Source organism: Amblyomma americanum, chromosome 1 (assembly GCF_052857255.1).
Source record: "Amblyomma americanum isolate KBUSLIRL-KWMA chromosome 1, ASM5285725v1, whole genome shotgun sequence".
Taxonomy (NCBI): Eukaryota; Metazoa; Arthropoda; class Arachnida; order Ixodida; family Ixodidae; genus Amblyomma; species Amblyomma americanum.
The window spans coordinates 149105458-149128939 of record NC_135497.1 but is presented as its reverse complement, the minus strand read 5'-3'; the positions used below and the strand labels follow the sequence as shown (position 1 = coordinate 149128939).

The window sequence follows — 23482 nt, the reverse complement described above, 5'->3', positions numbered from 1 at the left end:
AAGGCGGCTGCGAATGTCAGTGGCGCTCGTAAAGCAGCGCTGGCAGCGCTCGGAGCACCGTCAGTGCGGCATGTATTTCGCATTTCTCCGCAGAGGTTGTTAGAAAAGCCACAGGAGAGGAGTTATTGAATGAAAATGATGTTTAAGAAACTTCTTACATCTTGTTTTCGATACGTTAGCAAACTGAAAGATTACGGTGTTACCACAAATCCTACCCCACCTTACGAATTCATGTGTCAGGTTGGAGATCCTGTCTTACGAGCCCGCGCAGAGCCGGTCGACCCGGTGAAGGTCACTAGCGCCGAAGTTCAGAAGGTAACCATTTAATCGTGTACACTAGTCCACATGAAGTTGACGGATGGAGCAAAAATGATGCAATACTTCTAAATCTTCTTTCTAACTGAGCCGACCATGAACGCGTCTGTATTTTGAGTACTTCGTGTGTTATCGGGCCAACTGTCTGGAACAGATTCGGTGCGCGGTGGCTGAGTTTATTCGATAAAAATGCTGAAAACACTGGGATACGGGGGATGATTTGAAGCTTGGAGCCTGTGGAATTTGTAAACATATTGTCGCCGACTGGATGTCTGGTTTACTGTAACTAGAGGAACTTGTTCGTAGCGCTAAAATATTTTCTTGCTTTTAGATGGGGCTATCATGTGTAGACCAAAGCATCCAGTGACGCTAATCGTGGGCTCTACTGGAACTTAGGCAGCAATACCATATGCAAATGATTCGTAGCTCAGCTGCTACTGGCTCTTTCTTACTTTGATTTCACGAAAAGGTGGAATTTGGCGGGGTGTTTGCTTGACCACGGGTGGGTGCAGTTTTGGCCTGTTATTTACAAAAGAAATCGAAGCGGGGCGTCTTCTGCGGTAATGCGCCTAGGGCTCTTGAGCTAATTGAGAACAAAGAATAGCGAAATTCCATTAGAGACATAAAACATTGCTTCAGAATGCACCTTGCGTTACATTCAGATCCAAGGAATGAATGTAGTGAAAATAGGTATTCACTTGACAACATGGGCGCCATTTTATGGCACAGCGTGCAATTTCAGCAGTTCCGGCTGGAGCAGGTGGTCGTAAGCTAATTAGATATATGCTTGCCGCCTTTCACTGTGCTGCATGAATCACAGACTAGAAAGCTGCTAGGAGAACCCAGCTTTTAACGCGATAGCGTTAAGGATCCCATTCAGTGAATAAACTCAACGTTGGTATTGCTGTGCTGAGAAAAGCAGGTGGCCCACCTGCCATGCCACCTGCCCATTGTGGTGCTGTGCATGAACCTTACGGGAGATCGGGATGAGCAGCCTGGGTAACACAAGCCCAACAGGTGGCGGTGTTTGAAACAACCACCTGCTGGAGCAGTGGCACATTGCTTAAATGCTGCACCACTGCGCCAGTAGTGGTATGAGGACTGCCCACAATTTGAGAATGTAAAGTAGACCGTGACCAATTTTGCATATACAGGCATGTAGGCGGAACCTAGGTGAAAAAGAAGGAGTACTTGCATGGGAGGGATCTGTAATGCTATCGCATTGTCCTGTTGTAGGTAAGTTATGTTATATGTTATGTGATGGTGAACAAAACAACGATGACCGTGTCTGTGAAGTGACATGCAAAGAGGATCCCAGGCCACTGAAGGGACCCATTAACGCTGTTGCGTCATACCTTTAAGGTGGAACTTAAGTGTCCCCTCAAGTTTTTGGTGCAATAACACTTATAGTGGGCATTCCCCACATTTAGCCATTGTGTGTGTGTCTGTCTGTCTGATGCTTGCTTTGTGGCAAGCTGCTGACCTGTCCACTGGGTTGTGGGCAACCTGCCCAGGTGTGTGCGTGTGTGTGTCTAGGTTGCCCTCTTGCCACTGCCCACTGTGGCAGGTGGCAGTTCAATTAATGATTGGTCGCAAGAGGTTGCTCAGAAAGTCCAACCTGGGTCTCACAAGCCCCACCGATGGCAGCACTTGCCATCACAGGGCAGAGCCGCATCACTTAACCACTGCACCAAGAGTTGTATGAGGACTCCCAGGGATCTATGAATGTAGAGAATGATAGGTTCCGCATATATGAGCATTAACCAGTTATTGCTATCCCATTCGTGAACATTGGATCCGAACACCGGAACCGAAGTGAAAACTGAAGTGCCAGTGTACGTAATTTGTATTTGGCCGACTACACAAATTAACCATAATTTTTTTCAACTACGTTGGGGCAATGCACGTATTGTGCAAGTGCAAAGGAGACGATGGCTATGGATACATAAAGAAAGTGGTGTGGATTATTGAGATGGAGCTGGCACTGAAAGCGTTGAGCAAAGCACGGAAAGCAAAGGGCTCAAGGCTAGGCAGCTCAAAACTCCAAGCAGTGGCAGCGGGTGCTGCTGTGTGGGAGGCTGCATGTATTATGGTATTGGAGGCTTGGCTTCACTCGATTGTGGCACGTGCATCTGAAGGGGGAACGGGGGCTGTAATTTTTTTTATTTGTCAGCATGTCTTGCTCAAACTTGCATGCAGGTATATCTAGAATGCCGATTTCAAATATGCAGTTTTATTTCATATATCTCACCTGGAGGGAAATGTATGGCAAAACAACATATCCTAATTAGGTCATTTCTTATGGTCCCTTATTCTAATTTCTGAGTTAACAAAAGCTTTTTAAGATTAAGCAGACATTTGCAAAGGCCACAAATCCTAAAGCTAACAAAATGCCTTTAAAGTCATTTTGTTTGTCATAATTAAGAAGGTCGGAAAGAGAAACCTGTGGCACTAAGTAGCCCACACTTGATATAATTGTGAATCTATCTTGTTTAAAGGAAAGCTTTAAGATGTGCGGTGGACCCTTGGAAATGTCTACATATTCTTAAAAACGCTTCAGCTGAAAAATTATCATACAGGCCAGTAAGAAATAGCCTAGTTGGGATGTTATTTTGCCGTATATTTCCTTCCAGGTGTAATATCTGAAATCTAAGAGCATATTAGAAATTAGCATTTTATAATACACCTGCATGCCAAGTTTCAGCAAGTTATGTTGAAAAATGAGAAGTTTATAATATCCTCATTCCTCCTTAACACGTGCACTGTGTGGTGGGTCATCGGTGTGCCACGTAATTTTTATGCTGCGTGGCGATGAATACTGGTTCCCATGACGAAGCTGTAGGTGTGGGACAGATTTTATAGCGACGTTTTCCTCCTTTGACCTCACAGTGAAATCTGACCCGTGGCTTCATTTTTTGTGATCCAGTATTCGGGGCCGCACAGCATGGATAAATGACGAGACCTGCCAGCAACCCACGACTCATTGAATGTGTTAAATGGTGGCGATGCATCCTCTCGTTTTGCATTTCAGAGCCTCTTTAAAAAAAAAATGCAGATGGCATGCTGAAATGCAAAACGAGAGGATGCATCGCCACCATTTAACACATTCAATGAGTCGTGGGTTGCTGGCAGGTCTCGTCATTTATCCATGCTGTGCGGCCCCGAATACTGGATCACAAAAAATGAAGCCACGGGTCAGATTTCACTGTGAGGTCAAAGGAGGAAAACGTCGCTATAAAATCTGTCCCACACCTACAGCTTCGTCATGGGAACCAGTATTCATCGCCACGCAGCATAAAAATTACGCGGCACACCGATGACCCACCACACAGTGCACAGTGCACAGTGCACGAATGGAAGTCGAAGAAACCGATATCGGCCGAAGGGGGTAGCAAATGTGCAGATCTTGGATGATTGCTCATCTAGTGGGATTTGGTGAAATCCAGCATTTGCGTCGAGATGCGAGAAAAACTTCGCGCCTGCCAAGTCCGCTTCAATGTCTTCGCGGCGAGGCATTTGGTAGTGTTCTCTCTTCAAGCTTTCATTTATGCGTCTCGGGTCCATGCAAACTCTCAACTTGCCGTCTTTTTTTAACACAATGACAAGCGGGCTTACCCAGTCTGTAGGGCTGCTGACCTTCTGGATGATGCCTTCCTTTTCCATCCGGTCCAGTTCCGCACGGAGAGGCTCTCGCAGTGACAGGGGAACCCTTCGAGCTGGCTGGACGACTGGCAGGGCTTCCTTGTGCAGTACGATCTTGTATTCACGTGGGGCGCGTCCTATCCCGTGGAAAAGCCGTGGGAATTCCTTGACGATCGGTTCAGCTTGGGTCATCGTCACGTTTTCTACAGCGCGCTGGACGATCCTTAGCTTCTCGCTGGTTGCCAAGCCCAAGATAGCACTGTGGTCTTTCTTTACAACAAAAAATTCAGCCCACACCTTATGGTCGCCAGCCGTCACGGGTGCTGAAAACTTGCCGATATGTTTGATAACGTTACCCCCGTAGGATCTCAGAACGGCGCCGCTTGGCATCAGGGTAATGGCCTTAAGCTTGCGGAACATAGAGAGCGGCAAAACGTTCGCCTGCGACCCTGTATCAACCTTGAACCTCACGTTTTGGCCTTGAATGCATGCGTCCACTTGCCAGTCACGTTCTCTGTTAGCGCTGCCGACAGCGACGTCCAGCACCTCGAAGTCGTCGCTTTCATGCTGTACTTCGTAGACGTCATCTTGTTTCCTGCAGCAAGACGCGAAATGGTTTTGCCCATTACACGAGTAACAGGTTTTTCCGTAGGCTGGGCAGCATCTCGAAGCATGTCTGCGGTTGCACCGCGTACAATTTGGGTCGCGCCTGGACCCTGTCTGAGCACTCTTCCTGGCCGTAACAGCGCTCATATCAAGCTCTTCATTTGCCTTCCCCCAGACTTCGTTTTGGCGAGCTGAAGTCTCTGCCGCCTTGCATAAGGTGACAGCTGCTCCCAAGGTCAGGTTTTTGTCCCTGAGCATCTTCTCTCGAAGCTTTGGCGAATTGGTTCCGAACACAACTTGGTCGCGCACCATATCATCTGTTATGGCCCCGAAGTTGCATTGCTGCGCTTGTCTCTTTAGGGCACGTACAAACTGCTCGAAAGGTTCCGCCTCGCCCTGACGACGTGAACGGAAGACGTACCTTTCGTGGATTTCGTTTTGTTGCTCCACGCAGTATTCTTCGAATTTGGCAATCACGGTGGCGTAGTCTTCCTTGCTGTCTTCCTCGGTGCACACAAAGTTGTTGAAAACGTCCAAGGCATCCTCTCCAGCAACGCTGAGCAGCAGGGCCGTCTTTGCCGCCTCCGATCTTGGCTTGTCGGTGCATGCCATGGCTTGAAGAAAAAATTCGAACTTCTGACGAAACAGCCTCCAGTTCCTTCCTCCATCGGCGGTCAAACGCAGCGGTTCGGGCGGCCTTAGGTGCTCCATGGCGTCAATCCTTACGTTCGGCTAGCCCCGGAAGCTGTCGTTTTAACTGGTCGCCTTCACCCCACTTCTGACACCATGTATCGTCCTGGAGCGGGACGACAGGAATGGACAGCCAGTGTGTCTGGATAACAAAGAACGTGCTTGTTTATTCAGTGCTGATACTTATAGCCGAAGGTGGAAAGGGGTTAGTGAAAACAGAGGGCGAGGGATAAGCACGTGGTAAGGAAGCCTACAGAGATAGCTTGCGTGCTTTCATCTGATATGATACACTAATGAAATTGAATGTAGCTTGAAGACCGCTTCCGTTTTAATACGTGCAGCATAGTGTCATCTTCTACCTGGTGATCCTGCTGCACAATGTGGACTCCAAGGTCCCGAGCCTGGTTCCTTTACTTCAAGTGAGTTCTGAAACTGCATCATTTTCTGAACTTGTAATTTTGGGCAGAATGATACCAGAAGTATTGTGTGTATATTGCTATCACTGGAACAATTTAATGATTTGTCAGATCCTTATCATTGCCTCTGGTTAGATTTATATGCTCACTATAAGCACGATAGCCCGGATTTGATTGGTGGCTCTGAATGGCTCACATGCTTTGGTGAAGACTGGATATACTTACATTGAATAATCGCCCTATAGTAGCTGAAGACAGAAGGTAAAAAGGTTGGAATGAGAACGTGGAATTTGAATGCTAGGCCCACTTCAGGTTTCCTGGTGGTTCTCCTTTTGTTATTTTCTGCTCGAAAGATCATGGTACAGGTGCAATGGCTATCAGTATGCTCAACGTCTTCATAAAGTGTTGTCAACTGAAAACAGTGAGAAGCTCTTCAGTTTTTCAAACTTTAGTTGCTGCTCGTATTGCCAGTTGAAATTAGTGTGCAGAACAAAAATCTATAGATAATTTCGGTGCATGTATGCCTAATGTGGTAAAAAAATCATGGTAAAAAAGTTACCATGGCACCAAACCTCATTCAAGGTTTGATGCCATGGTAAAGTGCCTGCATTAGCTGCTAAACACTTGCTTTTTACTACAGAACACCATGCCAAGGCTGGATGCTCTGAAGATGGTCTACCGTGGCATTCACGACACCTCTTGGAGCCTACAGCAGTGAGGCCTTGTCCATGTCCTCCAGTCGCAACCCCCTGTGTCAACTTTTGCCAACCGGTTTACAACGAAGTCTGTTCGCATGTTCAAAGGACAGGCCATGTTGACTTTGTATTATTTCGTATATATTTTTTATGCTATCTTGCAAATCCTTCCTGAGTGGCACTCATTACAAGTGATGCCCCCATTTTTATTTATTAAACCCTAATCCAGTAGAGTTGTGAAACTTGCCAAGTTTTTACCCGTCTTTGTATATAGTGAAGTGCACACATTTTTAGGTTTCATATTTGGACCAATGTGCAACATATCAATTGTGTGTGTTCTGTTTGAATCATAGGAAGGACGGCTGGTTTAGTGTGGAACACCCGCATGTCTTCAGAATGAGTTGAGGGGTATACAGTTTTGATGACCGTGTCATTTTTTCATGTATTATTGTTCTTTGAAACAAAGCGTTTGCCAAAGAACTTGCATCACCAAAATGTCATCATGCACATGGCATTCACTTGCTTATGTCGGTTGCTAAATCAATACCTCTGGAATCTTGCTCATCAATTTCATCATCAAGCATACCTTCTCTAGGACTTACAGTGTACTGCAATGCCTGTACTTCCAGTCTGTAACAATGGTTGACTTAAGCCTCTGCTCATCATAGTTTTTCATTTTAAGTGCTCCAAAATTTTCCAACAATTGCATTGTAAGTTTCACACCTTCATGGGTTATGAGGTAAGAAACAAAGATTGCATTGCCTTCTTTTGCCAACCAACTTGAAGGCACTGAACTCGAACCTTTATTGTGGTGTTTTCCAATGTGTTTTATGAAATCCAGTTTGATATCTTGCCAAGAACTCCCGAAACGCACCTGAAATAAAAAGTAGACCATGTTACTCGCTGCACTGGCCACAGATCTTAACAGACCGGGGTGAAGAAAGCGCCAACTTAAATAGACACTGAGGCCAACGCCATTCAGTTAATGCTCTCTACAAATAATCACTCTTAGGCTCTTTCTGGATATGTTGACTTTGTCTGGCAGCAAGACACATTTATTGGTGAGGAAATTGGATTTAAGAGCTTGTAGAGCTAAGCTTACTGTGAAAGCTGTTATAGCTTTGGTTTAGCCATCTTCGTTGTTATTGATGCTAGCTTAAAAATTCTTGCGTTGAGGTTGACAAGTGATGAAATGCCTATCTCTCGTCTGCTTTACGTAATCTCATTTAATATACTGCATAGTCCGTTTAAGAGAAAGCCTAGCTGTGCTAATGCGAATTAGCGAAATATGATCTGGCCACCCATTGCTTCTCACCCTCTCTCTATCTTCCCTCTCACAATTTCCCTCCTCTCTCCTAAGCATGGAGAAGTAGGTTTCCCTCTCTCCACTTTGCCGCTGTTGGCAGGTGGCCATTGAATTAAATTAATTTCACTCAATAATTAAAGTCTTACAGCTGACGCTGTAGATTCTGCGGTAAATGCAGGCTTATATAGCTAAACCAAAGCTATAACAGCTTTCAATATAAAAATCTTCCTGCCAGTCAATTCAGACCCGTAATGCCCACACCGAAAAGGATGGGCTGCCACTGTTTTGAAGTGAATGACTGTGTAGCACAGCGTCTGGGATCCGCATCGAAAGAACGGTGTCCACGCATGCATTTTACTTGCGAAATCGACCGGTAATGGCGACGCATGCATCTAGTCTTTTCTAGCTTATAAAAGTGCCATTTCTGGTGATAGCGGTCTCTTTGTAGAACTTGGTATCTTGTCACTACAGCCAACTTCTAGTTGTCCTCGGTGTCCCTTTAAGTTTGTGGCTATTTGTACAAGACATGGCAAAACAAGACGTGTGCAAGGTTCTCCGATAGCCTAACACCCTGACTCATTTGTCTGCAAAAGAAAAATTAGTCGGTCATAAACGTGGTAGAAACAGTGTCGAGATCTACTGGTGTCAATGCCAGCCAACTACCTTTTGTGCCTAAATTACATTCCAAGCCAGCTGGTATCCACTTCTAATAGGTTCTACACTTAATGCTATGATGCAGCATCCAGCAATGTATTGTGAATTCCGGTATACAGTCCACAGACTGTACATGTTTAAAAGTTAAAATTTTGGGCCTTGTGGACAATTTATAGGCGTGGACTATACAGCATTTTCAGTAAAGTCCAATAGAGCTCAATGCGAATCTATGTACCGCTTGCAGGTTATATAACGAGTACGGATTATCTAGTAAAAAAAAAAAAATTACACCTGATGCAGACTGTATGCCGGAAATTACAGTAACATGCCTTGGGAAAGATGAGATCACACTTAAGAATGTTTTTCCAGTTAAGTGTTAGAGTGTTCTGTAGAACTGGTGAATGTTTAAAAATATGCTGCCTAGTAAGTGGCCCAGTCTGACGGCTTTGGAAGTTGACTTATTCTCATTAATCTTAAGGCTCATTAAAGGCCACACTTAACATTTGAGATGACAAGTGAGCTTGTTTTCCTTCTTTATCGTTAAGTGTGCAACATTTGGGAATTTTTCAGGTAAGTGAGCTTGCCGTGAAGCTTTACTATTAATACTGTCATGTTTTATGGTAACACACTTTTGGAGAAATACTTTGAGGCAACGTTTTATCAGTAGACAGTAAAGGAGTAATTTCAGAGTTACATTTAAGTTGCATTACACTTTATTGGTGTCATTTGGCCTAGGAATGCTATGGGTGCTCATTTTTGTTATTTGTGCTTGAGTTTTCATTCCTCTGTCCTGTTGAGAAAACAAAATCTGGCTTGTTGCTGATTTTGTCTTTTTTACCAGGCGTAATGAGTAGTCAGATTATTGTGTTACAGAGTTGACAGAATATGAGTATTAATACTGATGATGATTATTTTATACTTCATATATGTGTTGTTTTCAGTTTCAGGGCTGATATATTAGATCATCAGTGTTGTGAGTACCTGGAACTAATGTTGCTCTGTAGATTTGTGATTAAATCATGTTGTTTATAAGAAACTTTCTGCAGTCTCATTGTTTTTTAATTGGAATATGTATGTGCCTTATTTTGGCATTTTATGCATTCTTTAGTATAGTTACTGCTTAGCTTTTGGATATTCATAGTGAATATACAGTGACAACTACTGCTCCCTGAGCTAAAAAAGAAAGCAGCACTGTGTCCTGGTTGTGCATGTAAGTATACTATTTCACTGGGTTTATCCAAAGAACCTCAGGTGGTTGAAATTAATCAATGGTCCTCCACTGCGGTGTCTCTCATAGCCGACATGAAGATTGCAATGTCGTGCCAACTATACCATGCCGTCATGACAGAATACTTCCCGCTGCAATTACCTTTTCAATGTGTGCAGTATTCCACTGCCTTCTGTGGATGCTGGAGCAAGACAGCGGCCGAACTGATCAATGGCCCTAGGCCCCATACCATCTCGGAGAATGGTATTGTCGAGGATGATGATGGTGCCATCTTGCACTTGTTCCGAGGCGTTCACAGCTTGAAGAATCGCTCTGTAGATTGGGTCGGGTATGTTGTATCTGCTGATGGTGAGTTTGCGCCTGGAATAACTTGGCCTCTGAAAATGGTTTTCACGTACATCAAAATCACTGCTCCAAGTGCCCCCTAGTTCTACAAGGCCTTACCACTTGACGGAAGCTGCTCTGAACTTCGTACGGCGTTGTGCGCAGCAGGTCACGCTTGGACTGTCCGCGTAAAGCTGCGCGTGTATCCGAAAGCTTTTTCTGGCGGTTGTGTGCAGGCAGCCTGATTTTGCGTCTCGCCTCATCACTCAGCGGCGGTTCCTGCTCCAATGGCGTCGGCAGGGAGCTGTCAGTTGAGAGTCCTGTGGGAAGATGTCCTCATGCTTTTGAAGCTGTTTTTTCGAGAGGAAAAAAATGAGAAGAGTTCACTGAAACGAGATCGCTAACCTTCACTACTCGAGACGCTGGGGGCCATCTGTGCTGTAGGTGGCAGATCGACGTGCTTTTTCTGGATGCGCAGCAGAAACTGGTGATGGTAGGGTTCGTACGTCACCCCGTCTTTCTCGAAGAATATTAGCCCACTCAGCTTCCACTCGGACAGTTCTTCGCGGTACCTGTTAAGGCTTAACTAGTGTCAAGCGGACGCGCACTTGAGTGCGAAATGTAGCACGGGCAAGAAAAGGATACGAATGTTTACGGCAAATTCTGCCGTGGAAAGACTCGAAGGGCATTGTCCCTCGCGTGACATCTGTACTATGGACTCAATAATACCCTGTGTAGGAAAAGAAAATTGTTAGGAAGTGAACCAATGAAACCGGTAGATGAGGACCTGACCTGTTCGTGGTGCAATATGTCGGCGCTGTCAGGCGGCCTGTATAAGAAAAAACAACCTCTGGTTAGAGTTGTACATATTAAGAGGATTCCTTTCGACGACCTTGATTTCTCACCATTCAAGTTTGAACTTGTACACGATCTCTTCATGCCAACAAAGTTTGTAATGAACGCTCATTGTTGCGCTTCTTGACCGTCGTCTGCTTGCAGAGCTCAGCCGGCTCAGCGGCTGGTCATAGCGTTTGAAAAAATATATATATGTATAAAAAGTTGCAGATTGTGCATTATTTGGACCTGCTAAACAAAATACTTACCATTTTACCAACTGAAAAAGAATATTTACTGACTCTTATCAAACACGCTGCAGAAACGCAGAATCATAGAAGGTTTCTTGCTCTACGCACAGAAAATACCAGTTTGAGAAAAGCCAACATGAGCCAAGAAAAGGCGGCTGCGAATGTCAGTGGCGCTCGTAAAGCAGCGCTGGCAGCGCTCGGAGCACCGTCAGTGCGGCATGTATTTCGCATTTCTCCGCAGAGGTTGTTAGAAAAGCCACAGGAGAGGAGTTATTGAATGAAAATGATGTTTAAGAAACTTCTTACATCTTGTTTTCGATACGTTAGCAAACTGAAAGATTACGGTGTTACCACAAATCCTACCCCACCTTACGAATTCATGTGTCAGGTTGGAGATCCTGTCTTACGAGCCCGCGCAGAGCCGGTCGACCCGGTGAAGGTCACTAGCGCCGAAGTTCAGAAGGTAACCATTTAATCGTGTACACTAGTCCACATGAAGTTGACGGATGGAGCAAAAATGATGCAATACTTCTAAATCTTCTTTCTAACTGAGCCGACCATGAACGCGTCTGTATTTTGAGTACTTCGTGTGTTATCGGGCCAACTGTCTGGAACAGATTCGGTGCGCGGTGGCTGAGTTTATTCGATAAAAATGCTGAAAACACTGGGATACGGGGGATGATTTGAAGCTTGGAGCCTGTGGAATTTGTAAACATATTGTCGCCGACTGGATGTCTGGTTTACTGTAACTAGAGGAACTTGTTCGTAGCGCTAAAATATTTTCTTGCTTTTAGATGGGGCTATCATGTGTAGACCAAAGCACCCAGTGACGCTAATCGTGGGCTCTACTGGAACTTAGGCAGCAATACCATATGCAAATGATTCGTAGCTCAGCTGCTACTGGCTCTTTCTTACTTTGATTTCACGAAAAGGTGGAATTTGGCGGGGTGTTTGCTTGACCACGGGTGGGTGCAGTTTTGGCCTGTTATTTACAAAAGAAATCGAAGCGGGGCGTCTTCTGCGGTAATGCGCCTAGGGCTCTTGAGCTAATTGAGAACAAAGAATAGCGAAATTCCATTAGAGACATAAAACATTGCTTCAGAATGCACCTTGCGTTACATTCAGATCCAAGGAATGAATGTAGTGAAAATAGGTATTCACTTGACAACATGGGCGCCATTTTATGGCACAGCGTGCAATTTCAGCAGTTCCGGCTGGAGCAGGTGGTCGTAAGCTAATTAGATATATGCTTGCCGCCTTTCACTGTGCTGCATGAATCACAGACTAGAAAGCTGCTAGGAGAACCCAGCTTTTAACGCGATAGCGTTAAGGATCCCATTCAGTGAATAAACTCAACGTTGGTATTGCTGTGCTGAGAAAAGCAGGTGGCCCACCTGCCATGCCACCTGCCCATTGTGGTGCTGTGCATGAACCTTACGGGAGATCGGGATGAGCAGCCTGGGTAACACAAGCCCAACAGGTGGCGGTGTTTGAAACAACCACCTGCTGGAGCAGTGGCACATTGCTTAAATGCTGCACCACTGCGCCAGTAGTGGTATGAGGACTGCCCACAATTTGAGAATGTAAAGTAGACCGTGACCAATTTTGCATATACAGGCATGTAGGCGGAACCTAGGTGAAAAAGAAGGAGTACTTGCATGGGAGGGATCTGTAATGCTATCGCATTGTCCTGTTGTAGGTAAGTTATGTTATATGTTATGTGATGGTGAACAAAACAACGATGACCGTGTCTGTGAAGTGACATGCAAAGAGGATCCCAGGCCACTGAAGGGACCCATTAACGCTGTTGCGTCATACCTTTAAGGTGGAACTTAAGTGTCCCCTCAAGTTTTTGGTGCAATAACACTTATAGTGGGCATTCCCCACATTTAGCCATTGTGTGTGTGTCTGTCTGTCTGATGCTTGCTTTGTGGCAAGCTGCTGACCTGTCCACTGGGTTGTGGGCAACCTGCCCAGGTGTGTGCGTGTGTGTGTCTAGGTTGCCCTCTTGCCACTGCCCACTGTGGCAGGTGGCAGTTCAATTAATGATTGGTCGCAAGAGGTTGCTCAGAAAGTCCAACCTGGGTCTCACAAGCCCCACCGATGGCAGCACTTGCCATCACAGGGCAGAGCCGCATCACTTAACCACTGCACCAAGAGTTGTATGAGGACTCCCAGGGATCTATGAATGTAGAGAATGATAGGTTCCGCATATATGAGCATTAACCAGTTATTGCTATCCCATTCGTGAACATTGGATCCGAACACCGGAACCGAAGTGAAAACTGAAGTGCCAGTGTACGTAATTTGTATTTGGCCGACTACACAAATTAACCATAATTTTTTTCAACTACGTTGGGGCAATGCACGTATTGTGCAAGTGCAAAGGAGACGATGGCTATGGATACATAAAGAAAGTGGTGTGGATTATTGAGATGGAGCTGGCACTGAAAGCGTTGAGCAAAGCACGGAAAGCAAAGGGCTCAAGGCTAGGCAGCTCAAAACTCCAAGCAGTGGCAGCGGGTGCTGCTGTGTGGGAGGCTGCATGTATTATGGTATTGGAGGCTTGGCTTCACTCGATTGTGGCACGTGCATCTGAAGGGGGAACGGGGGCTGTAATTTTTTTTATTTGTCAGCATGTCTTGCTCAAACTTGCATGCAGGTATATCTAGAATGCCGATTTCAAATATGCAGTTTTATTTCATATATCTCACCTGGAGGGAAATGTATGGCAAAACAACATATCCTAATTAGGTCATTTCTTATGGTCCCTTATTCTAATTTCTGAGTTAACAAAAGCTTTTTAAGATTAAGCAGACATTTGCAAAGGCCACAAATCCTAAAGCTAACAAAATGCCTTTAAAGTCATTTTGTTTGTCATAATTAAGAAGGTCGGAAAGAGAAACCTGTGGCACTAAGTAGCCCACACTTGATATAATTGTGAATCTATCTTGTTTAAAGGAAAGCTTTAAGATGTGCGGTGGACCCTTGGAAATGTCTACATATTCTTAAAAACGCTTCAGCTGAAAAATTATCATACAGGCCAGTAAGAAATAGCCTAGTTGGGATGTTATTTTGCCGTATATTTCCTTCCAGGTGTAATATCTGAAATCTAAGAGCATATTAGAAATTAGCATTTTATAATACACCTGCATGCCAAGTTTCAGCAAGTTATGTTGAAAAATGAGAAGTTTATAATATCCTCATTCCTCCTTAACACGTGCACTGTGTGGTGGGTCATCGGTGTGCCACGTAATTTTTATGCTGCGTGGCGATGAATACTGGTTCCCATGACGAAGCTGTAGGTGTGGGACAGATTTTATAGCGACGTTTTCCTCCTTTGACCTCACAGTGAAATCTGACCCGTGGCTTCATTTTTTGTGATCCAGTATTCGGGGCCGCACAGCATGGATAAATGACGAGACCTGCCAGCAACCCACGACTCATTGAATGTGTTAAATGGTGGCGATGCATCCTCTCGTTTTGCATTTCAGCATGCCATCTGCATTTTTTTTTTAAAGAGGCTCTGAAACGCCTTCCGAGGACAGCACATCACCTTGCTCAATCACTACATTGTGTTGTCATGAAAACCTGAGCCAAATAATACACTTCTACATGCAGCAGAGGACCCACAATCACACGCGATAGTTGACGAGCTCTTCACGGCGCATTTTTGTCGCTCGCACCTGCGTCTACAAGTTGAGAGGTAACAGACATCGGGCAGCTACCATGGCCGCCGCCAATAAGCCGCGTAGCTCCGGTGGGTCGGGAAGCTCTGCTCCTGGAGGTGTAGCCGGCTGAGGAGTGCCAACCTTCCAGCTTGCAAAAAGTGACGAGAGGAGAGGGAAAGGCTTGAAGACGCTTAAATTCACATTTTGACTACAGATAACTTAAATTCTACAAAGTGCATTAAAAAAATTCTTGCTGGACAATATTCGTGAGGCGGCCTGGTTTACATTCCCAGGCGTACTGCAACTTTATCAAAGCCCCTTTAAAGAGGGTCGAGGCTCGGCTACGGTTGGCCTGAACGGTTTGAGATTGCATTATAAGGGAATAATATTTCTTTTAAAATTCTCCCGAGTTTTCAGACTCCCCCGTAGCATTAATATGGTGCAAATAAATCTATCATGCTGTCATTCCTTCTGATGTTTGTAGCAACAATAGCATCAAAAAAGAGAATGTGGCTGCTAAACACAGTTCTGCAAAGAATGCTTAAATGCATAATTTTCGCGGAATCACAGGAAACTACAGGCTTTATTCATCGCCCACTTCCTGCCTATCACGTAAGGCAGCAGAGTACTCACTGACTTAGAGCACTACCATCAGTACCAAGCTTTACTATTTTTTGTCACTATTAATAAAGTTGATCTTTCAAATTTAGTAATGTATGGCAAACTATTATTTTATGACATATTTGAAGACTATTGATTTCTTCTCTTTCACTTGCAAATAATTTCCAGAAAACCACAAATATTGACTGAATGTACCTGAAGAAACCAAATATCAAACACGTAGAATGATGTCTTTTCAACATTGACAGGTGCCCCTCATAAGTCAAATGCACTGAGCACCTCTTGGATGTTATCACTGCGAAGTGGACATCCCATGTGCATCCGGGGCTGGAATTAAAGCAAATTTGAGTATCAACAAAAATTTACTTACAGTAAATCTATCTTACGGTATGACCTACTTTACATAATCACCATGCCTTTTGAGGCATGTCATACTATCTGCTAAAGAATGTTACCTCCTGTGTGTTAAGCGATTGCTGTATGTGGCAATAATTCGCTGCAAGGTGCTGCACATTGGCTTCACGCAATGAGCTGTGGGCCGTCGAACCACTGTCGTTCAGGTTCTGGCTTTGCAAAAAATTTCGCCCGTCACCTGGAAGTGGCTAGAGAGACTAGCCAATAGCAGAAGGCACTGCGGGTACATACGTGATTTCCGTTATATTGTGCAAGCAAAGTTTGTTTTTCTAACATGGTTTCAATGAAGAAGCTGCCGACATCGCTTCATCAATACTCATGCATCTAAACAGTTTAGTGAAAGCCTGATAGGGGCTGTGGAACAGAAAAGTGTGTTGTAGAGCGTCTCTTTAGTGTACTTCATGCTCTTGTAAAGTCTTGAAAATGGGGTGCTAGCGCAAGTATACTCGTCCGATAACGTGAGGTGACTGAACACTTAAGCGGCTGAAACCGAGCAACACTGCTGAATTGTGCTGCTTTGGTCGCTTCGTTGGGAAGGTCGTTATGGCTCTCTATCTTCTGCTACCCTCTGCGGGGATCACTTCTCAGAGCTAGGGGAGTGGGGTCCATGAACGAGGACACACCACACACCAGGTAGGTTGTATGGTAGTTTGGCAGGGAAGTCTTGTGGAGAGGGCTAGGGGTAGTGATGTGCTAAAGGATACTGTAGGATACTGTACGATTTAAGAACTAGATGTCAGGCAGGGATAAACCGATGTTCATGGGAGTATAACCATACAGGGAGCACTGGACAGTCTTGCTTAAGGTGTGCACCTCGGACAGTGGTTGAAGCACTGTTATGGACATTCGGGGACAATAGTCTCTGGACCACGTGTTCCTCAAACGAAGCCGATAGCTTTGCTGTTAGCTGGAGGCTGGAGACAACACTTGTGGAGGTGAAAGTCAGAATTTTGTTCTTTCATCTCCACAAGTGTGGACTCCAGCTACTGGCTAATAGCAGAGCTCTCGGCCTCATTTGAGGAACACGTGGTCCAGAGACTTTTGTCCCCGACTGGACATCACACTTGGGGCACTAAATGGGCTGCTCTGCCGCCAAGTCTCGCCGCTTCGTGCGGGTGTCCAAGTGGTGCTAGGTGATTATTGTTGCTGTCATTCGTCATGTCGCAAGGAACGTGATGTAGTTACCACTTTAGGCACTGCCCGTCGGCATCAAGGGTACCTGCCACACACAGTTCACAATATCTAAGGTTTTGTGTCACATTGCTGTATAGAGCTTACCTCAATATTTCTGGGAACTCATTAGATAACAGAGAAAATGTGAGCCCATGCCATTTGTCAACCACTTGATACACTCCATACACAAGCTTTCCCACTAGACTACCATCCCTGCCCACTTTCATTGTGAACATTTGTGCTGCCTTCTCTAAACTTCCTGCACCGCTCTCTCACACTATTGTCACTACTCGCCGTACAAACTGTTCATTTTCTGTGGTGAATTTTCATTTTGATATGACGCTGCTCTTGCAAAAATTAAGTAACAATACACAACTAACGCTTAACAGGATTTTCACGATTTAAGGCCATGTTCACACGCTCACAGTGAAGCTCCAACTTATGCATGCATAAGGGCTGCGAACTGAGCCAGAGAACCCGGGTTCCATCCCGGCTGCGGCGGCCGCGTTTTGACGGAGGCAACCGCAAAAGCTGCCTGTGTGCTGTGTGGTTTCAATACACGTGAAAGAACACCAGATGGTCTAAATTATTCCGAAGCCTTCCGCTATTGGCGTACCTCATAGCCCATGTGTCACTTCAGAATGTTAAACAAAAGTAAAAAAGGTAGTCACAGCAAAGCATGGCACCTATGCAACAAAAACGTTTTTCCCACTTTCTGAAGAAATTTGTTTCTGATAAATTGAACAGAATTGAATTAGGATTGGAACAAAATTTGATTCCACAACATCCAAAATCAAAGGAATAGGGCAAGAATAGCTGAATAGTTATAGGTGCACCAAAGAGGATTCTGAGCTCGTCTTTTTACCACGGGAGCTCGATCTACATGCTCCGAGCATACTTAGAAACTTCGAATTATTGTCTTGTGCGGCCGATTTTTCTATTAAATCAAATTAAACCTTCTGGCTCTTGCCTTTTTTTTTTTAACTCGCCTCTGAAAGTAAGAGGAGTCAACCAACACGTGGAGAGCCTTTTAGCCAGCTGCATGGCAGCTTCATTTTCGCTTTTATTTTGCTTGTTTAGGTTTCTGTGAATAAATAGTTTTAGTCGCAGACAACATAGCCGCAAATTATGTCCATGGAGTGGACTCTTTGCTTTGCGTATCACTCCGCCAATGGCAGTGCGGCAAGCCGCCACGCGACTGGCTGAAAGGCACTTCACACGTTGATTGACTCCTCCTACTTTCTGAGGTGAGTTAAAAAAAAGAAAGCAGGAGCGGGGACGTTTAATTTGATTTAGCAGGGAAATCGGCTGCACAGGACAATAATTTGAAGTTTCTAAAAATTTTTCAAGCGTGTATATCAAGTTTCCGCGGCAAAAAGACGAGCTCAGAATCCTCTTTAGTGCGCCTTTAACAGCTGAAGTTGCTTCTGCTTTTCAGTACACAGATACAAAGTGTGTTTAAATGAAACTGAAGCCACATAAAGCACTTCTGGTACCTGTTAAAAATTTACATGCATCACATGCCTTGTATGTCTATGAAGCAGTGAAAAAAAAAAACATGATTGTGCCCTAGAATGAGAAGCTGTGAGAAACGAACAATAATGAAGGTTTTGATTAGAAGTTGGATTACTGAACTTTAATAAATTTCTCTTTGGCTTCACAAATATGGTGGTCTTCATGTATATTGGTGCTGTACAATTCACTACCTGTCTACCTCTACGGCACTAAAAAAAATTTCGCTGATTGACAGGAGCATTGGCCATGTCACAGGCCTCTGGATCTGTTTTTGAGATTAAGTGCTCACTATTTAGCTGCAGCTTATAAGAGTCCCCCCCCCCTCCCATGCTTTTCCAGACAGTGTTTTTCTTCAGTGAATACCAGTGAAGGTTAGGTTATCAATAACTGCAAGCAGATTGATATATGTGAGGTAGTCTTTTTTTTTTGGTACACATTTTTTTGGCAACAACATAAATGTTCCACACTCTTTGGCAGATTCAAAGGCTCTGCTTAATTTAGCTATGTTTGGTGGCAGTTATCTATTATCATTAACGGCAGCAGCCATCTTTTCCCACACAGCTGTCTTTGACTCCTCCTTCAGCTGTGCGAGATTAAGATGTGTGTCGGGATAAGGTGGTTGTAGCTGGCACAGGACAAGGTTAATTGGAGAGATATGAGAGAGGCCTTTGTCTTTCTGTGGCCGTAATCAGGCTGATGATGATTATGATAGCTGTGTGGCAGGCATTCACATAAAACCAGTTTATTTGGAAGAACGGCTCTGCACTAAATAGATTGACCGAAAGGATGAAACGTTAAGTGCTTTCAGCAACTTTATTGACCTAGGCATATGAATGTCGACTTTTTTTTTTGGTCTTTGTTTGTGCATGCTTTTTTGCCTCTTGGTCAATATAGCTATTGCCAAACCATTTTTCTGAATACACTAGTTATAAGTGAGCGTTTATCCTCTTACCTTCTTTTTCATCGACATCTTGTGTTCAGCTCTCTCCCCCTTTTTTTTTAACAAAAAAAGTGCACACTGCTGTTGTAACTGCAAATACACCTCTCCTAGGAGAAATCAGAAGTGATTATCAATTTTGTTATGTAATCACAAAGCATATTAAACGTGAATTCACAAAACACTTTTCTCAATTTCTACAGTACATTGTGTGAGTCAAGCCAGAAATCTTCAATTTATTCTGTTTAGTTACATTTGCACCTGTACAACTTGGTTCGTGATGTTATTCTTTCAGATAATTGCTGTGATGAAGAACGTCATGGTCAATTCTCATTCAGTAGGCATATCAGCACCTCAGGTGGGCTGTCCACTAAGGATCATAATGATGGAGTTCCCTAGCAAATACATGAAGCTTGCAGAGAAGGATGAAGCAAAGACACGTCTGTATCAGGTTTTTCCACTTAAGGTTTGTATATTTTGTCACATACTTTTGTTGTTAAGGTGCCAGTACCTCTTGTGTTCTTTTGACCATGGCTTATTTTTTGTCCTTACACATATAGATCTTTATCAATCCCATTATGGAAATTACTAACAGCCAAAAGATTGTGCTTCCTGAAGGATGTGAGAGTGTTCGAGGTTTCACAGCAGATGTGCCAAGATACTACGAAGTGAAAGTGTCAGGTAAGTACTTTTGGATCTGTTCCAGTGCATGATGAAACACAAACAGGATAACTGCACAGTGAGCACAAAAAAAAAAAACAGGCAGAGTTCATTAACACTTTAACGCAGCTGTCTCTGTCGCATCGAACTGAAAATCAGTTGCACTAATATTCAGTCTCCCTCAGCTAAAATCCTTTCATTATGCTGTTCCTTTTCACTAGTCTTGTTTGTGTTTAATGCGATGCTGACAGTACAGTGGGTGTTTCTGATAAGATCATGCAAAGGGTGGCTGCTCAGCATTTTCTGTTTACCTAATATTTTTGTTTGTCATTGCCTGCTGACTGGGAATAACAGATCTGCAATTATTTTTGTACAGAAAAAGAATTTGGAACTTCAGAAAATATTTGATCATGAATAGGTGGACTCTTGCACCTGCACGCTCTACTGTTTCTGCTAACTTTTCTTGTGACAACAGTCTATAGCAGAAGTTGGGGATACTAGAACAAGATGAAAAACAGCACATAGAAACACTACAAGGAATAGTAACTTAAAATATAAAGTAAGGAGATGTCTGAAAATTATTAAACAATTGATGATTGCCATAGAGTATGTGTGCTCAATTATTCAGGTTGGTTCTAAATTATTTTATAACTTTTTTTTCTAAAATTTGCTACCTTTCTACACAGGACAGTTGTTTTGCTAATTTGGAGGTCTTAGAAAAGAAGCAAACTACAGCCACAAATATTTAACAGTACATGCTGTGCAAACTTAACAGTATTGAATTCACTTACTTTTGATAACTATACAGGTCTTAAAAAAGAAAACCATAGCTGTATATATTGTGAAGATGCAAATCAGACGCACAAGAAATGTGGACAGGCAAAATCTTTGTCGACACAACGTAGCTCCAAGCCAAGAGTGTCAGCTTCGTCTTCTTCGCAAACTGAACTGCGTAAGCTTCGTCTTCTTCAGCTTTCTCTCCTTCGGCGGCACTGGCCACTGGAGCAGCAAACCCCAATTGTATGTCTTACAATAGTACAGTCTATGCAAACTTATCTGCTCAACAATATCGATTCACTGGCATATCTTTGGTTGGGTTATAAGGTTTAACAACCCAAAGTGACTCAGGCTGGCAGGGACACCGTAGGGGAGGGCTCTATATAATTTTTACTACCTGGGGTTCTTTAACATGCACTGACTTTGCACAGTACATGGGCCTCTAGCATTTTACCTCCATCGCAATGCAGCCACCGCGGCCAAGATTGAACCCGCGTCTTTCGGGCTAGCAGCCGAGCACCATAACCACTGAGCCACCGTGGCAGCTTGACATGTCTTTAATGGATAAGAAAATGTTATAAATGCGAAAGCATTTCTAGGCTATGTCAACGGGGTCGTGTCACTGAAGCGTGTCACCTAAACGTGTCCGCAGCGATTGTGACGTTCTTAGAAAAGGTAGAATCAAACGAATGGCTGTATCGACAGAGGACGGTGTGAGGATGATGCACAAAAAATTTGATGTCAATAGGATGATTAATTAATTAATTAGAGCCAATAATTTAAAAAAAACTTCAAAATAGCACGCACATCGATATAGTGAGCGGACAGGAAAACAGCCGTGGACGGCAAGATGGAGAAAAAATAGGCCAAGATGTGAAAATAAAGTTTGAAATGGATTGATATTTGTTTGATGAGTGATAATAATTCTAACAAAAAAGTTTGATTTATATAGGTTAATTAGTTAATTAGAAGCAAACGACAATGGACTCAAAGAGGTGACGAGTGTCGAGGAGGTGTCAGTGCTTTCGCTTTCCTCCAATGTGGGTAGCCGCAGTGATCTCTACCGTTTTTGCACATACTTTGCTAAAGCACAGAACTACAAGGAATTACAACAGCAATTTTTTTTTTAATTTATTGATATCTTTAATACCTTGCAAATGATGTGAAATTTTAGAAGAAATAGTGTAGGTGGAAAATTGACAAGAATAATTGGTTGCACTCTATGGAAATTATAAATTCTGTGTAAAAAATTTCTGTCATCTTCTTGCTTTATATTTTAAGCTGTTCATTACCTAAGCTGGCATATGTAGATAGATAGAAACTACGCTTTGCAAAGAAGAACAGGACAAAGCGAGATGCATGTGCATTCACACAATGGCATAGAGCATCACTTTGGCCTGGTTTCCTTTGCACATTTCTTATTTACCTAAAGCAGCATGAACCAGTTAGCCCGCCAAAATGTTTCGTTCAGCACTAACAGCAATGCACAGGAGCTTACCTCCTCATGATTAAAAATTTTTTTTTGAGGTTCTAAGGTATCTATCTTTCTTTTCTGGACAAAAATAATTGCACATCAGTCATTTCCAGTCATCAGGCATTGACATATAAAAATATAAGGTAAATCGTAGATGTTAATCAGCCACCTGTTTCTTGATCTTATATGAAATCACACATGGCCAGTTGTGTCTTGTTAATAAAGACATTTTATTGCCTGAATAAAACTCTCCATGAGCGAGTCATCGATACTAATTAATTGTAATGGATATTCAACAAAATATGTTCAGAAAAAGACATTGGATTTAAAGCCCATTTTGTTAGCTCTAGTGGCATGTGGATTTGAACTTTGACCAAATATTGGCAACTGGAAGTACATTCTCCTGATATGAACCATCTTAAAAAACATGCTGTGAAGTTCCCAGCACTCACAGCACCTGTGAAAAAGTGTGATGGCAGATTTAATGCTCCTGCAGTTCTCAAACATGCATCTTTTATTGTCTGATGAAGTGTTGTCCAAATCCAAATTTACCATACCTGCCACCGTGGCTGAGCTAGCTGCTCTAGCTCAGCTTCAGTGATGCTGAGCAGTCAGTCTGTGGCTGTCGGTGTGTCTACTTTTGGAATGTCTGCATTGTGATTAATTGATGCAGCTCCTACTTTGTGCGCCATTGCTCAAGTGTGTTGCTGCCATGGTGGGGTGGTGTAGATGATTCCAAGTTTCCTGAGTTTGCCTCTATATGTCAGCAAAAATGAATGCAGTGTTAAGGACCCATGACCCATGCTACAAGGAACATACTAATCTAGTGCATTAGTTGTATTGAGGCTGTCAGCAGGGCATCAGAAATTTTGTTCTGGAGCTCCTTGGCCGAGATCTGATGCAGCAAGTACAATTGCTTTCAAGGTGACATCAAAATGGCTGATGCAGGTGTCTGTGTAGCTAGACTTGCTGACATCTTTTGATCCTCAGCTCTTGACACAGCCAGGCGATTTTGGCAGTTGGTGTATTGAACGGAAATGCGAGTCAGCCATATGTCCTGGCGCTGTAAAGTATGAAACGACAGCAGAACACTGATGCATATATAAGGCGCGTTTATACTCCACGGCACGGGTGAGCGCCAGTGGTGGTCCGTCATGTAAGGCTGGCGACGCCGCACCAGGCACAGATTCAGCTTCTACAGTCCAGCCACTCTGACACGGCGTAGCGGCTGCGCCTGGAGAAGCGCATGCGCAGAACGTTCGACGTGCCATCTGTCATA

General features: G+C 43.7%; 3 protein-coding genes across 3 annotated transcripts in view; 2 read left to right on the top strand and 1 right to left on the bottom strand.

Moving 5' to 3' along the window:
- On the top strand, positions 1 to 9360 carry LOC144113898 (uncharacterized). The gene is made up of 3 exons (XM_077647283.1): positions 1 to 315; positions 5595 to 5672; positions 6310 to 9360. Exons 1-3 carry the CDS (start codon positions 130 to 132, stop codon positions 6385 to 6387), a joined length of 342 nt encoding a protein of 113 aa, XP_077503409.1. The 5' UTR covers positions 1 to 129; the 3' UTR covers positions 6388 to 9360.
- On the bottom strand, positions 7123 to 11107 carry LOC144113885 (uncharacterized). The gene is made up of 8 exons (XM_077647263.1): positions 10980 to 11107; positions 10782 to 10894; positions 10669 to 10705; positions 10522 to 10606; positions 10282 to 10437; positions 9997 to 10196; positions 9694 to 9929; positions 7123 to 7238 (listed from the first exon to the last, which is right to left on the bottom strand). The coding sequence occupies exons 1-8, from the start codon at positions 10980 to 10982 to the stop codon at positions 7193 to 7195; spliced, it is 876 nt and encodes a 291-aa protein (XP_077503389.1). The 5' UTR covers positions 10983 to 11107; the 3' UTR covers positions 7123 to 7192.
- A 2-nt stretch (positions 11108 to 11109) lies between these two features.
- The window catches only part of LOC144113892 (peptide deformylase, mitochondrial-like), a 19423-nt gene continuing 7050 nt past the window's right edge, over positions 11110 to 23482 (top strand). Inside the window, exons 1-3 of the mRNA XM_077647276.1 lie at positions 11110 to 11424; positions 19588 to 19758; positions 19853 to 19973. Coding sequence (XP_077503402.1) covers positions 11239 to 11424; positions 19588 to 19758; positions 19853 to 19973 — 478 coding nt within the window. The 5' untranslated portion in view covers positions 11110 to 11238. The remainder of the gene's footprint in view (positions 11425 to 19587; positions 19759 to 19852; positions 19974 to 23482) is intronic.